This window comes from Hyperolius riggenbachi, chromosome 6, assembly GCF_040937935.1.
Source record: "Hyperolius riggenbachi isolate aHypRig1 chromosome 6, aHypRig1.pri, whole genome shotgun sequence".
In the NCBI taxonomy this organism is placed as follows: Eukaryota; Metazoa; Chordata; class Amphibia; order Anura; family Hyperoliidae; genus Hyperolius; species Hyperolius riggenbachi.
Window position 1 is genome coordinate 299747587 of NC_090651.1, and position 13402 is coordinate 299760988.

The 13402-nt window shown below is 46.2% G+C and overlaps 1 protein-coding gene across 1 annotated transcript in view; it reads right to left on the reverse strand.

Moving 5' to 3' along the window:
- Positions 1–13402, reverse strand: part of LOC137521645 (excitatory amino acid transporter 2-like) — a 184302-nt gene that overhangs the window by 25243 nt on the left and 145657 nt on the right. Inside the window, exon 4 of the mRNA XM_068241162.1 lies at positions 2232–2482. Coding sequence (XP_068097263.1) covers positions 2232–2482 — 251 coding nt within the window. The remainder of the gene's footprint in view (positions 1–2231; positions 2483–13402) is intronic.

The following is a 13402-nucleotide window of genomic DNA, read 5'->3' on the forward strand; positions in this document are numbered from 1 at the left end:
CATTGCGTTTCTTTTCTGGGGAAATGTTTGCCCGCATTGTGTTAATTTTCTGGTGAAATGTTTGCCCGCATTGCGTTAATTTTCTGGTGAAATATTTGCCCGCATTGCGTTTTTTTCTGGTGAAATGTTTGCCCGCATTGCATTAATTTTCTGGTGAAATGTTTGCCCGCATTGCGTTAATTTTCTGGTGAAGTGTTTGCCCGCATTGCAGTAATTTTCTGGTGAAATGTTTGCCCGCATTACGTTTATTTTGTACTGACATGTTGCCCGCATTGCGTTTATTTTGTACTGACATGTTGCCCGCATTGCGTTTATTTTGTACTGACATGTTTGCCCGCATTGCGTTTATTTTGTACTGACATATTTGCCCGCATTGCATTTATTTTGTAATGACATGTTGCCCGCATTGCATTTATTTTATACTGACATGTTGCCCGCATTGCGTTTATTTTGTGCTGACATGTTGCCCATTGCATTTATTTTCTGGTGTCCGGGGTAACTGTTACTGCATTTATTATTTAATTGTCATAGATGGCTATGTTTGCTGCTTTGTGGTTACGGTATACTATTAGCATCACACAGTTTCTGCACACCCATGATGCAATGTCTCGTTTGTCCACATCATGGCGTAAACACTGCTTTCTTATGCCTCGCTGTTACTTCATTATGTTAGCTCCGCCCATACATTGTCATGGCCATGCCCATTTTTCGAGATGGCGCGCTGCGCGCGCCACAGACCCCCCCCCCCCCCCCGGTCTTCATCGCTGCGCGCTTCTCAGTCCTCCCCACTTTTCGCCCCCCCTTCCCAGGTTGGACCCACAAAAATCTGGTCACTCTAATGACTGTCCACAAACCAACTGCAGAGAGCTGCTGTTTTTCACCTGTTGAGTTGATTAAAATAGCTATTCCCAATTAATGAGGGTAATTAGCGTGCTTTAGAACAACTTGGACTTTCCCTCAGACTGTGAAAGTTTGTGAAAGGGTATGAATAATTTTGTACTGGACTTGTTCTGCTCAAATGTAAATAAAAGCTGAGAAATGTTTTTTTTTCCACAATAATGCCTCTTGTACATCGTCTTATTATCTTTTGGAAGACACCTGTGTCATTTCCCGTCAAAAAATTACTTGCTGGTTGAATAAAAGTAACTTCAACCACTTGCCGACCACACACTCATACCGTGCAGCGGCAAAGTGGTAGCTGGAGGACCGCAGATCTGCGTCGCCAGGTGCCTCCCTAATTAATCAGGAAAGGCCGCTCGCGCGAACGGCCGTTTCCTGTTAGATCACGGAGCGGGTCTCCGTGAATAACCTGCTGATCGCGGCTCGCAGACTAAATGTAAACGCAGGAGACATTTGTCTCCTTTGTTTACATTGCACGGCGCTGCTGCGCAGCAGCGCCGTAAGGCAGATCGGCGATCCCCGGCCAATCAGTGGCCAGGGATCGCCGCCATGTGACAGGGGACGTCCTGTCACAGGCTGCACAGGACGGATAGCTTCCTGTGCAGCCCCGATCACAAGGGGGGCCAGGTAGGAGAGGGAGGGTGGGGAGAATTTCGCTGCGGAGGGGGGCTTTGAGGTGCCCCCCCGCCGCAAACCTCAGGCAGGCAGGAGCGATCAGACCCCCCCTGCACATCATCCCCATAGGGGGGAAAAAAGGGGGGGCGATCTGATCGCTCTGCATGCCACCTGATCTGTGCTGGGGGCTGTAGAGCCCACCCAGCACAGATCACAAATAACAGCGCTGGTCCTTAAGGGGGGGGTAAAGGCTGGGTCCTCAAGTGGTTAAGTCAAGATTTGCCAGGAGTATGAATTATGGGCAGCACTGTATATAGTTGTCACTGACTGTCCCTTAGAGGAACTCACAATCTAATTCCTACCATATTCACATGCTCATTGTAGTCTAGGGCCAACGCGCAACCCATGCAGACATGGGGATAACATACAAACTCCATGCAGATATAGCTGAGTTGTACAAATATGAACCAGCTCTAAGCAAGCAATGCTGAAGAGCAGGTCATAGTAAAAGATTAATGATAGTTGACTTTAAGCATTCTTGTTTAAACTTATAAGTATTGGTGGTGTAAACTATCCAAAACTCCTGTAGGTAGACTACAAATATGAGAGCACCAGCCAAATATGGCCAGATTAGGTCTTTAGTTGCATACATTTTTTTTCTTGATTTTTCATACTGTGATTAAAAAAAAATAACAATTCATATACATATTACATACCTGTTGGAAACATGCCTGTACTAGATTCTCTGGAAAGAGGTTTCTGATTAGGTCCAGGAATGCATCTATGCTGGACACCTCTTCATTTTTGGTTGTGATGCTGACTTGCTTCTTGAGTTTGGGGTTTCCAGGATGTATGGAAAGAACGAGGATCACTCCAAGCAGTGCAGCCAAAATTGTCGTAGACATGTAGTAGACCATTGCTCGTGTGCCCATTCTACCGCTAGACTTAGCATCAAGACCAGCTAGACCTGAAGAGGAAAACTGAAGATTAGAAAAAGCATCAACATAAAATATTTGGCAGTCAGGACAGGAACTGTTTTTCCAGCATGATCATAAGGACTCTACAGTCCAGAATGCAATGTAAAGCACAATGTATAAAACAGGCCAGACTATACAATATAGAACACACTGGGCCTGCTGTATTAATCCCTCAGTATGCAGTCATAACCTATTTACTGTGATATCCAGACAACCCAGTACCGTCCATAAGTCCACATACTTAAAGAGAATCTGTATTGTTAAAATCCCACAAAAGTAAACATACCGGTGCGTTAGGGGACATATCCTATTCCCCTCTGTCACAATTTTGCCGCTCCTCGCTGCATTAAAAGTAGTCAAACACTGTTTTAAAAAGTTTGTTTCTAAACAAACAAAATGGCCACTAAAACCTGAAGTAGGTTGATGTACAGTATGTCCACACATAGAAAATACATCCATACACAAGCAGGCTGAACACAGCCTTCCTTTTGAATCTCAAGAGATTATTTGTATGTTTACCTTCTTTCCCCTGCAGGTCTCATCCACTGAAGAGTGACAGGCTGATTGTTTATTCCTGCAGACAGCTCTGCAAGTGTCTGTAATTCCTCAGTATGTGACAGCCCAGCTAGCTCCTTTTCACAGCCTAACAGAGGACGATTTATCCAGCTTGTAAGGCAGCTCTCTTCTCTTACTGACAAGAGAGCAGAGACGCTGCCTAATGTAAATTACACATAGGAGTGTGCATAGAGGGGCGTGGAGGGGGGGGGAGTGCATAACAGATTAACAACACTGAAAAGTTGGCAGCCTTCCAGACACAGGTCGACAAATCCAACAAGAGAAAGATAAGTTGATTTATTACAGAGATGGCGATAGTAGAAAGTGCTGCAGTAAGCCAGAGCACATTAGACTAGGTTTTGGAACTTATAGGATAGTAGAAAAAAGGATGCCATTTTTGTTACAGACTCTCTTTAAACAGAATCGGTATTGTTAAAATTGCACAAAAGTAAACATACCAGAGCGTTAGGGGACATCTCCTATTCCCCTCTGTCACAATTTCGCTGCTCCCCGCCGCATTAAAAGTAGTCAAAAACAGTTATAAAAAGTTTGTTTATAAACAAACAAAATGGCCACCAAAACAGGAAGTAGGTTGATGTACAGTATGTCCACACATAGAAAATACATCCATACACAAGCAGGCTGTATACAGCCTTCCTTTTGAATCTCAAAGGATCATTTGTGTGTTTACCGTCTGTTCCCCTGCAGCTCTCATCCACTGAATAGTGACAGTCTGTGAGGCTGATTGTTTCTTCCTGCAGACAGCTCTGCCTGTGTCTTTAATTCCTCAGTATGTGTCAGCCAGCTCCTTTCACAGCCTAACAGAGGAGGATATTTATCCAGCTCTCTTCTCTTACTGATATCATAGAGCAGAGACGCTGCTGGCTTATGTAAATAACACACACACACGGGAGTGTGCATAGAGGGGCCTGGAGGGGGACGTGCATAGCAGATCACACTGAAGAGTTGGCAGCCTTTCAGACACAGGGCAACAAGTCCGACAGGGGAAAAATACATTGATTTATTACAGAGACGGTGATAGTAGAAAGTGCTGCAGTAAGCCAGAGCACATTAGAATAGGTTTAGGAACTTGTAGGATAGTAGAAAAAAGGATGCCATTTTTGTTACAGAGTCTCTTTAAAACCCACATTGGTTGGCAATGACCAAAGTAGACATTCACACTTACTGGCTGCTGCTTTCTGGCCACCCAAATACATAGTTAAAGGGGAACTGTGACCAAGAATTGAACTTCATCCCAATCAGTAGCTGATTCCCCTTTTCCCATGAGAAATCTTTAACTTTTCTCGAATAGATCATCTGGGATATCTGTGTGGCTCATATTGTGGTAAAAACCCCTCCCACAGTGTGATGTCATGACCAAGGTCCTGACAGTTTGCTGTCTGTGAGTCTTGTTGCATTCTTGGAAATAACAGCTGTTTCCAACTGCCAAGCAACTAGTATTTCCTTCTGTGCATATGTATAGCTATAAAAAAATGTGTTTAGCCTATCACATTGTTAGGGGATGTGGTTATAGATAATGGCAGTTGGTGCTGTCTGTTTTTTTTTTTTTCATGTCTGCCAGTAGTAAAGAGGATTGCGTGCAGGCTGATTGTGGATCAAACACTATTAAAAAAAATACATGGCGAATATCAATCATTTCTTGACACCTCTTGTACTTTTTAACTTTTTAAATTAGAGATGGCCCGAACGTTTCGCACGCAAATGTATTCATGCAAACCCCGGTGGTTCGCATTCGCAGTGAACCGCAAACTATATGCGAGTTTGACCCGCCCCCTATACTACATCATTAGGCTCAACTTTGACCCTCTACATCACAGTCAGCACACACAGGGTAGCCATTCAGGCTACACTCCCTCCTGGAGCCCCCCCCCCTTATAAAACGCAAGTAGCATCAGCCTTTTCACTCACTTGTGTGGCTGCAGTAATTAGAGAAGGGAGAGAACCTGCTGACATAGGGAAAGCTTAGTTAGGCTCTTGTGTTAGGCTTGTTAGCTTGCTTCTTGCTGATACTTATTGCTAAAAAGCACTCCTCAACAGCTCTTTTGAGAGCTAATGTTCTTGTGATCTATTTTTTGTGTGTGTGTCCCACAGACACTTGTGTTACATATACAGCCCTGTCAATCAGTCACAGCTGTTGGACCTTGGCCCCTTGGTAATTCCTACTGTGCCACTGCCAGGCCCAGCACATTCAGGGACTACCTGTGTGTTTGACAGCTGCACATTTGTAATACCAATCCCTACATATCTGTTCAGTAGTGCACCTACCTACGTGAGTGCACGCAGTGTTGTGTACCACCAGTCACTGCACCTGTTCACGGTACCTGTGTGTGTGACAGCTGCACATTTGTGATACCAATCACTGCATACCTACCTGTTCAGTGCACCTACCTACGTGAGCACAAGCAGTGTTATATACCACCAGTCACTGCACCTGTTCACGGTACCTGTGTGTGTGACAGCTGCACATTGTATTGATACCAGTCACTGCATACCTGTTCAGTGCACCTACGTGACCGCACTCAGTGTTATATTATATACCAGTTACTGCATACCTGTTCACGGTACATGTGTGTGTGACAGCTGCACGTTTGTAATACTAGTCATTGCATAATTGTTCACAGTATCTGTGTGACCGCACGCTGTTTAACCCATTCGCGTTCCGTCGTTTTCACTTGAGCAATGTTCACCTCCCATTCATTAGCCTATAACTTCATCACTACTTATCACAATGAACTGCTCTATATCTTGTTTTTTCCGCCACCAATTAGGCTTTCTTTGGAGGGTACATTTTGCTAAGAGCCACTTTACTGTAAATGCATTTTAACAGGAAGAATAAGAAAAAACGGAAAAAAATCATTATTTCTCAGTTTTCAGCCATTATAGTTTTAAAATAATACATGCCTCCATAATTAAAACTCACGTATTGTATTTGCCCATATGTCCCGGTTATTACACCGTTAAAATTATGTCCCTATCACAATGTATGGCGACAATATTTTATTTGGAAATAAAGGTGCATTTTTTCCATTTTGCATCTATCACTATTTACAAGTTTAAAATAAAAAAAATATAGAAATATAGGGAGGGTGGGATGTAAACCATATTTTTTTAATGTCATTGTGTGTTGATTTAAATTTTCAATTTTCACTTTTTGTTTACATGACTTCACTCTAAGCGTAACACACGCTTAGAGTGACGCATCGGGGAGGGAACAGCCATAAAAGGCGCAGCTTCCGAGAGAAGCTGTCGCTTTTTCAGCGGGGGAGAGGAATCAGTGATCGGGCACCATAGCCCGATTCACTGATTGCCTGGCTAACGAACAGCGGGCCGGGAGCGCGCGTGCACGCACGCGATCGGCCGCGGGATCGCGCGGTAGCGCGCATGGTTCCTGGACGTAGTTTCTACGTCCAGGAACCAAAATAGGTTAATATACCAGTCTGTGAATACCTGTTAACTGCACCTGTGTGACAGCTGCACATTGTATTGTAATACCAGTCAATGCATATCTTTCACTGCACCTGTGTGACTGCACATTGTATTAGTCAAGTCAGTGCATACCTTTCACTTCATCCCCCCCGATATGGACAAAACAACAGGCAGAGGCAGACCCAGAGACAGGCCACCCTGCAGGTCTGTTCGAGGTTGTGCTGATGTGATTTTGTGCGGCCCTAGACCAAAGTACAGTGCTCAGAAGAAGGCACATCCCATCAACTCCCAAGATTGTCAGGGCGTAATTGACTATTTAACACAGAACACCTCATCTTCCGCAGCCACCAGCGCTACTGCAAGCACCACAACCACTGCATTTGACACTTCACAGGAGTTATTTGGTGGGGAATTCACTGATTCACAGCCATTATTGTTACAACAAGATGAAGGCGCTAAGCAAGTTACACCACCTCATATTAATGAGTTAAGCAACACTATGGACGTAAGGTGTGAGGAGGAGAATGATGAAATACCTGCTGTTGGTGCAGTTTTGGAGGTGTCTGATGCAAGCAAAGCTGGGGAGGATGATTATGATTATGATGATGATGATTATGATGATACAGATGCCACGTGGGTTCCCAATAGAGGAGATGAACAGGCACACAGTTCAGAGGAAGGGTCAGAGAGGAGTAGGAGGAGATGAGTTCCTGAAAGAAGCAGGGGGAGATCGTCATCAGAAACAGCTGGTGGCAGTGTCCAGCGCCATGTATCGCCACCTATGGACAGCCAGCCAACATGCCCTTCAACGTCAGCTGCTGACGCCACCATACTGCCATCACCCCAGGGGGGCTCAGCGGTTTGGACATTTTTTAGTGTGTCTGAGCCGTGGAAAGGCCAACACCCGTGTAGGGACAACTGCCTTACGAAGGCACATGGAGAAAAGGCACAAACTGCAATGGGAAGACCACCTGAAGAAAAGCAGCACACAAAAGCAAAGCCACCCTCCTTCTCCTCTTCCTCCTTCAGGTGCATCATCTTCAGCCGCTTTCTCCCTTGCACCTTTACAATCGCAGCCACCCTCCTCCACTCTGCCTCTCACTTTGGTAGAGATTGGCAACGTGGTGTGTGACAACGGCAGCAATCTCATTTCGGCTTTGAATTTGGGAAAGTTGACACATGTACCCTGCATGGCACATGTGCTGAATCTAATAATTCAGAGATTTGTGTGTAAGTACCCAGGTTTACAGGACGTCCTGAAGCAGTCCAGAAAGGTGTGTGGGCATTTCAGGCAGTCTTACACGGCCATAACACGCTTTGCCAATATTCAGCAGAGAAACAACTTGCCGGTGAGACGCTTGATTTGCGATAGCACGACTAGCTGGAATTCAATGCTCCTGATATTCAACTGCCTGCTACAACAGGAGAAAGCCATCAAGAAGTATCTCTACAACTACAGTCAAAGGACATGCTCTGGGGATATGGGGATGTTCTGGCCGAAGTACTGGACACTCATGCGAAATGCCTGCAGGCTCATGCGGCCATTTGAGGAGGTGACAAACCTGGTGAGTCGCAGTGAAGGCGCCATCAGCGACTTGATCCCATATGCTTTCTTGGAGCGTGCCGTGCGTAGAGTGGTGGATCAAGCTGTGGAGGAGCGTGAACAGGAACAGTAACAGGAGGAAGAGTTGTGGGATCAATTCTCATCATAACCAGATGTTTCCTCAACACCTGCAGCAGCACAGAGGGGGGAGGAGGAGGAGGAAGAGTCCTGTGGGGAAGAGGAGTCAGATGAGGAAGGTGGGTTTTTTTTTGAGGAGGAGGAGGCAGAACAACAACCACAGCAGGCGTCACAGGGGGCTTGTGCTGCTCAACTTTCCCGTGGTATTGTTCGTGGCTGGGGGAGGAGGAGAACTTACCTGACATCACTGAGGAAGAGCAAGAGGAGATGGATAGTACGTCTGCATCCAAATTTGTGCAGATGGCGTCTTTCATGCTGTCCAGCCATTTGAGGGACCCCGTATAAAAAAACTCAAGGGGAATGAGCTGTACTGGGTGGTCACGCTACTACACCCTCGGTATAAGCACAAAGTGGTGGAGATGTTTCCAAATAACCAGAAGGCAGAAAGGATGCAGCACTTGCAGAACAAGCCGGCAACTATGCTTTACAGTGCGTTTAAGGGTGATGTCCCAGCACAACGGAATAAAGGTACCACTGCCAGTAATCCTTCTCCCATGTCCACGCAGGCAAGGACAGGACGCTCTAGTGATCTCATGGTAATGTCGGATATGCGGACATTCTTTAGTCCAACGTCTCGCCTTAGCCCTTTTGGATCTACCCTCCACCAATGCCTCGACTGGCAGGTAGCCGACTACCTGGCCTTAAGTGTGGATGTAGACACTGTGAGCAGCGATGAACCCTTGGACTACTGGGTGCGCAGGCTTCACCTGTGGCCAGAGCTGTCACAATTTGCCATCCAACTTCTGTCTTGCACTGCCTCAAGCGTCCTGTCAGAAAGGACCTTCACCGCAGCTGGAGGCATTGTCACTGAGAAGAGAAGTCGACTAGGTCACAAAAGTGTTTAGTACCGCACCTTTATCAAAATGAATGAGGCATGGATCCCGGAGGGCTACTGCCCGCCCGAAGACTAAGTCAGTCCCCACACACAGCATCTCTGCCTGCACACCGTATGACTGGCTGCCTGCCCCAAGACTAAGTCACTCCCCACACAGCATCTCTGCCTTCAGGCCGCTTGACTGCCTTCTCCGCCACCACCAACAGGGTCCAGGACTCCAGGCGGATTCCTGAATTTTTAAGGCCGCTCCTAGCAGCGGCCGCTATAATAATTTTTCTGGTGCGTGTACATGCATGCCTAATTTTTCTGGCTGCACTGCAGCTGCAACAAAAAAACAAAAAGGCATGTACATGTGTGAATTCCCCTTCGTGATCATTACCTTGCCGCGGTGAAGGGGCTTGCGTATCACAATGAAGCCATGACCGTCGGCTATCTGAGTGTCTCACACCCAAGGTCATTGCTTCATTGTGGACAGACCAAATTCGATCAGCTGGACAGTCACTGTTGTTCTGTCATTGAGCTACCTCAGCCCAGCGACCATATGGGCTTGAAAACCGCCATGGCCTGCACTCTCGCCATGGTGCGCACCAGTCCACTACACAAACAGCTGTTTGCAGTGCGTTACACAGTAAGTTTGTCCTGTCTGTGTGAAGCAGTACTCTAATTACACTCCCTGATTGATGTATGCACATGCAAGATGTTTTAAAGCACTTTAGGCCTCCAATTTAGTATGCAATGTGATTTCTGCCCTTAAAACACTGCTGTGCATCAAATCCAGATTTTTCCCCGGGACTTTTGGCGTCTATCACACTCATCCATGCAAAAACTCAGATGTTTGACCCCTTGAAACATCTTTTTCATCACTTTTGTGGCCAGCATAATTTTTTCTAGTTTTCAAAGTTCGCCAAAGTTCACCTGCCCAAGGTTCGGTTCGCGAATCGAAAATTGGAGGTTCAGGCCATCTCTAAAGAGAGGATGAAAACCAACACAGATATGGTAAGAACATAAGAACACGCGCACATGCTGCCAGGCCCGGATTTACATAACAGGAGCCTAGAGGCGCAGATGTCCAGGCACTCTAGACTTCACCCTCCATGAACCTACAAACCCTCTTCTAACTGCACCACAAGTGTGCTGGCTGTCCCAGCTGTTAGCTCTCCCCTACTTCCCTTGCCCATCATAGGTAGCTAACTCCCTGATTGATGTATACACATGCAAGATATTTTAAAGCACTTTAGGCCTTCAATTTAGCATGCAGTGTGATTTCTGCCCTTAAAATGCTGCTGTGCGTCAAATCCAGATTTTTCCCCGAGACTTTTGGCGTGTATCCCACTCCGCCATGCAAAGATTTAGATGTTAGACCCCTTGAAACATCTTTTCCATCACTTTTGTGCCCAGCATAAATGTTTCTAGTTTTCAAAGTTCGCCTCCCCATTGAAGTCTATTGCGGTTCGCAAAAGTTTGCGCAAACTGAACCTGCTGCGGAAGTTCGCGTTCGAGGTTCGCAAACCGAAAATCAAGAGATTCGAGCCATCTCTATTTGCAATGTATTGATTTATTTTTTTCCCTTTTTTGCTAATGTTCCTCTTTGATGAAGGGCATTGGCGTAACAATAGGGCCTGCTGCCCCTGCTCCCGTGGGGGGCAGGCCCCCTGCTCCCGGCCCCCTGGGGCCCGCTCAGGGCCGTTTTGTGGGGGTTGGAGGGGACACAGCATGAGGGGAAAGCCATGGCCACATTCGGTGGGGAGGGAGGACGGTCCCCCCCCCTCCCTCACCTCAGGTGAGTCCGGGCAGCGGCGGGCAGCGGACAGATACATACCTTCCGTGCGCTCCAGCGTGCGTTCCTCTCGCTACTCTCTGACGAGACTTCCTGTATAACAGGAAGTTCTGCAGGGGGGCCCGGTGGGGCCTAGTTACGCCCCTGATGGAGGGATTGATAAATCTCTGGAGGAGAGGTACATTATTTTCATTTTTTTAAAATATTTTGCTAAGTCCCAATTTTCGCATTGTGCTGAGCTGTGAACTGCACTGCTGCAAAACATATATTGCACAGACTGTATAGTGCAGTGGCCACTGATGCAGTGCAATGCCTATTGATGAACAGGGAAATGCATGCACTATTTTCTATTCATTACAATTGAGCTGACCATAGCCTCTGATGTGTATAGAGCTGCAGCAGTCTTTGGTTCCCTGCACTTCCTGGTGGCATCCCTGTCCCAGCAGGGTGAGATAACATCCTGGCTGTCAAGTGATCATTGCAACAGTGATGTACTAAACTATAGGTTCACAATATGAAAGAGTACAGCTTTGTGAATAAGGCATAAATCCAAGTTACTTTTTCCCTTCCTGGGTATTTACTGGATACTGGAATTACAGCAGTTTGGGGTATGTACAGCAAAATACAGCAGGAAGTGCACAGAGACAGAATTTATAATATACTATGTATAGCATAGTTTACATGGTAGAGCAATTTGGACTATAAAATGCACAGCACAATTCATGTTTTCTCCTGTTTTCTCCTACATCAGTGGTACCCAACCTTTTCAAGTCGTGACGCATCGCGCCAAATGTTCACATCTCCGTAACACGTGTTTCTGGCTTAGTGGTGGCTGCTAATCAGTGTCTGCTACTACTACTGGCATAGTGACAGCTGCTAATCAGTGTCTGCTACTACTACTGGCATACTGACAGCTGCTAATCAGTGTCTGCTACTACTACTGGCATAGTGACAGCTGCTAATCAGTGTCTGCTACTACTACTGGCATAGTGACAGCTGCTAATCAGTGTCTGCTACTACTACTGGCATAGTGACAGCTGCTAATCGATGTCTGCTACTACTATTGCATAGTGAAAGCTGCTAATCAGTATCTGCTACTACTACTGGCATTGTGACAGCTGCTAATCAGTATCTGCTACTACTACGGCATAGTGACAGCTACAACTCGCAACCCAATTAAAATCAAAGTGAGTACCCAACCCGCATTCCGAGTAACCCGTGGGTACCCGACCCGATGCAGGCCTCTAGTGGAGGCTGCTAATTAGTGGCTGTTACTACTGCTGGAATAGTGGTAGCTGCTAACTGGTGACCGCCAGCATGCAAGATAATTTTGACAGTCTTTTTTTACCTCCTTTTGATACTTTTTCAAATGTATAGTTCTGAAAAGTTATTTTAAACAGAAGATGAAAATTACCTCCTAGGAGGAAACTTAGGAGAAAATTTTAATTAGATTGGGCCTAATTGTGTTTTTACACCACAAATCAAGGTTGGATCTGGACATTTTCCTAATATAGCAGTCTCCACAATGTTCAGCAGACCCTTATCCCATTCCATGGGCCCGCCCCCATTTTCATGTCTTACATCCATGTACGGCTGCCCCCATTTTTTTATGTTCAGTTAACTTAGGAAGCAACTCCTCTCTTTCATATTTTACTCCTCATTGGGAGCCTCCCTATTCCATTTTCATCCCTCTCCTTCATATGCAGCAATCCTCTTCCATTTCAAGTCATCCTCTTGTGCAATGTACAGCAGCTGCCCTAGGCCATTGCCTATGTGGCCTTTGTTTAAATCCAGTCCTGCATTATATACCAGAGCACTATGGTATGCAAAAAGAAAGAATCAATACAAGTGCTTCCCAAGCTCAAATGATGTCACTATTACACTCAAGGACCTTGTAACGATTTGGGAATTATCTCCGAGGTCAGCGCACAAGCTGAGCGCTGACACTGCGGAAATCCTCCACAAGCGTCTGAATAACAAATCCCAGCTTTGGTGCAACGCACCGGTAGAAGGGAATTCCCACCAGCAGATGGAGCTGTGGAGTGCAGAGGAATAAACCCTCTGCACTGCCACGGATGCCAGATAGGAATTGTACGAGGGGAAGCAATGCACAGCAAACAATAACAACCAGAACACCAAGGAAAATAACAAACGCACTCGCTAAACGCGGTCGCCGCACGAGAAGCGCAACAGCGACAAAACACCTTAATGGCGCGGTCTCCGCACAAAAAGCGCAACAGAGACAAAACGCGCCAACCCTGACTAACAAAAGAACACAGGAAGCACAAACAAACAAATAACAGAAACGCTTGCTAATCGGTTGCCTTACCTCAGGCAACAGCAAGCGTTTACTCCAGACCGACAGATAGACAGACAACAGGAACGAGTGAGAAAGGATCCACTGCTCTTCCGCAAGAGCGAGTGCGATCTTCACAACAAGACAGACAGAAGGAGTAACCAGCAGCAACCGCAGCTGAGGTTAAACTCCAAGACAGAATACAGAGAGATCCACCGCCTCTAACGCTAGGGCGAGTGCAATCCAAACAGACAGAGCG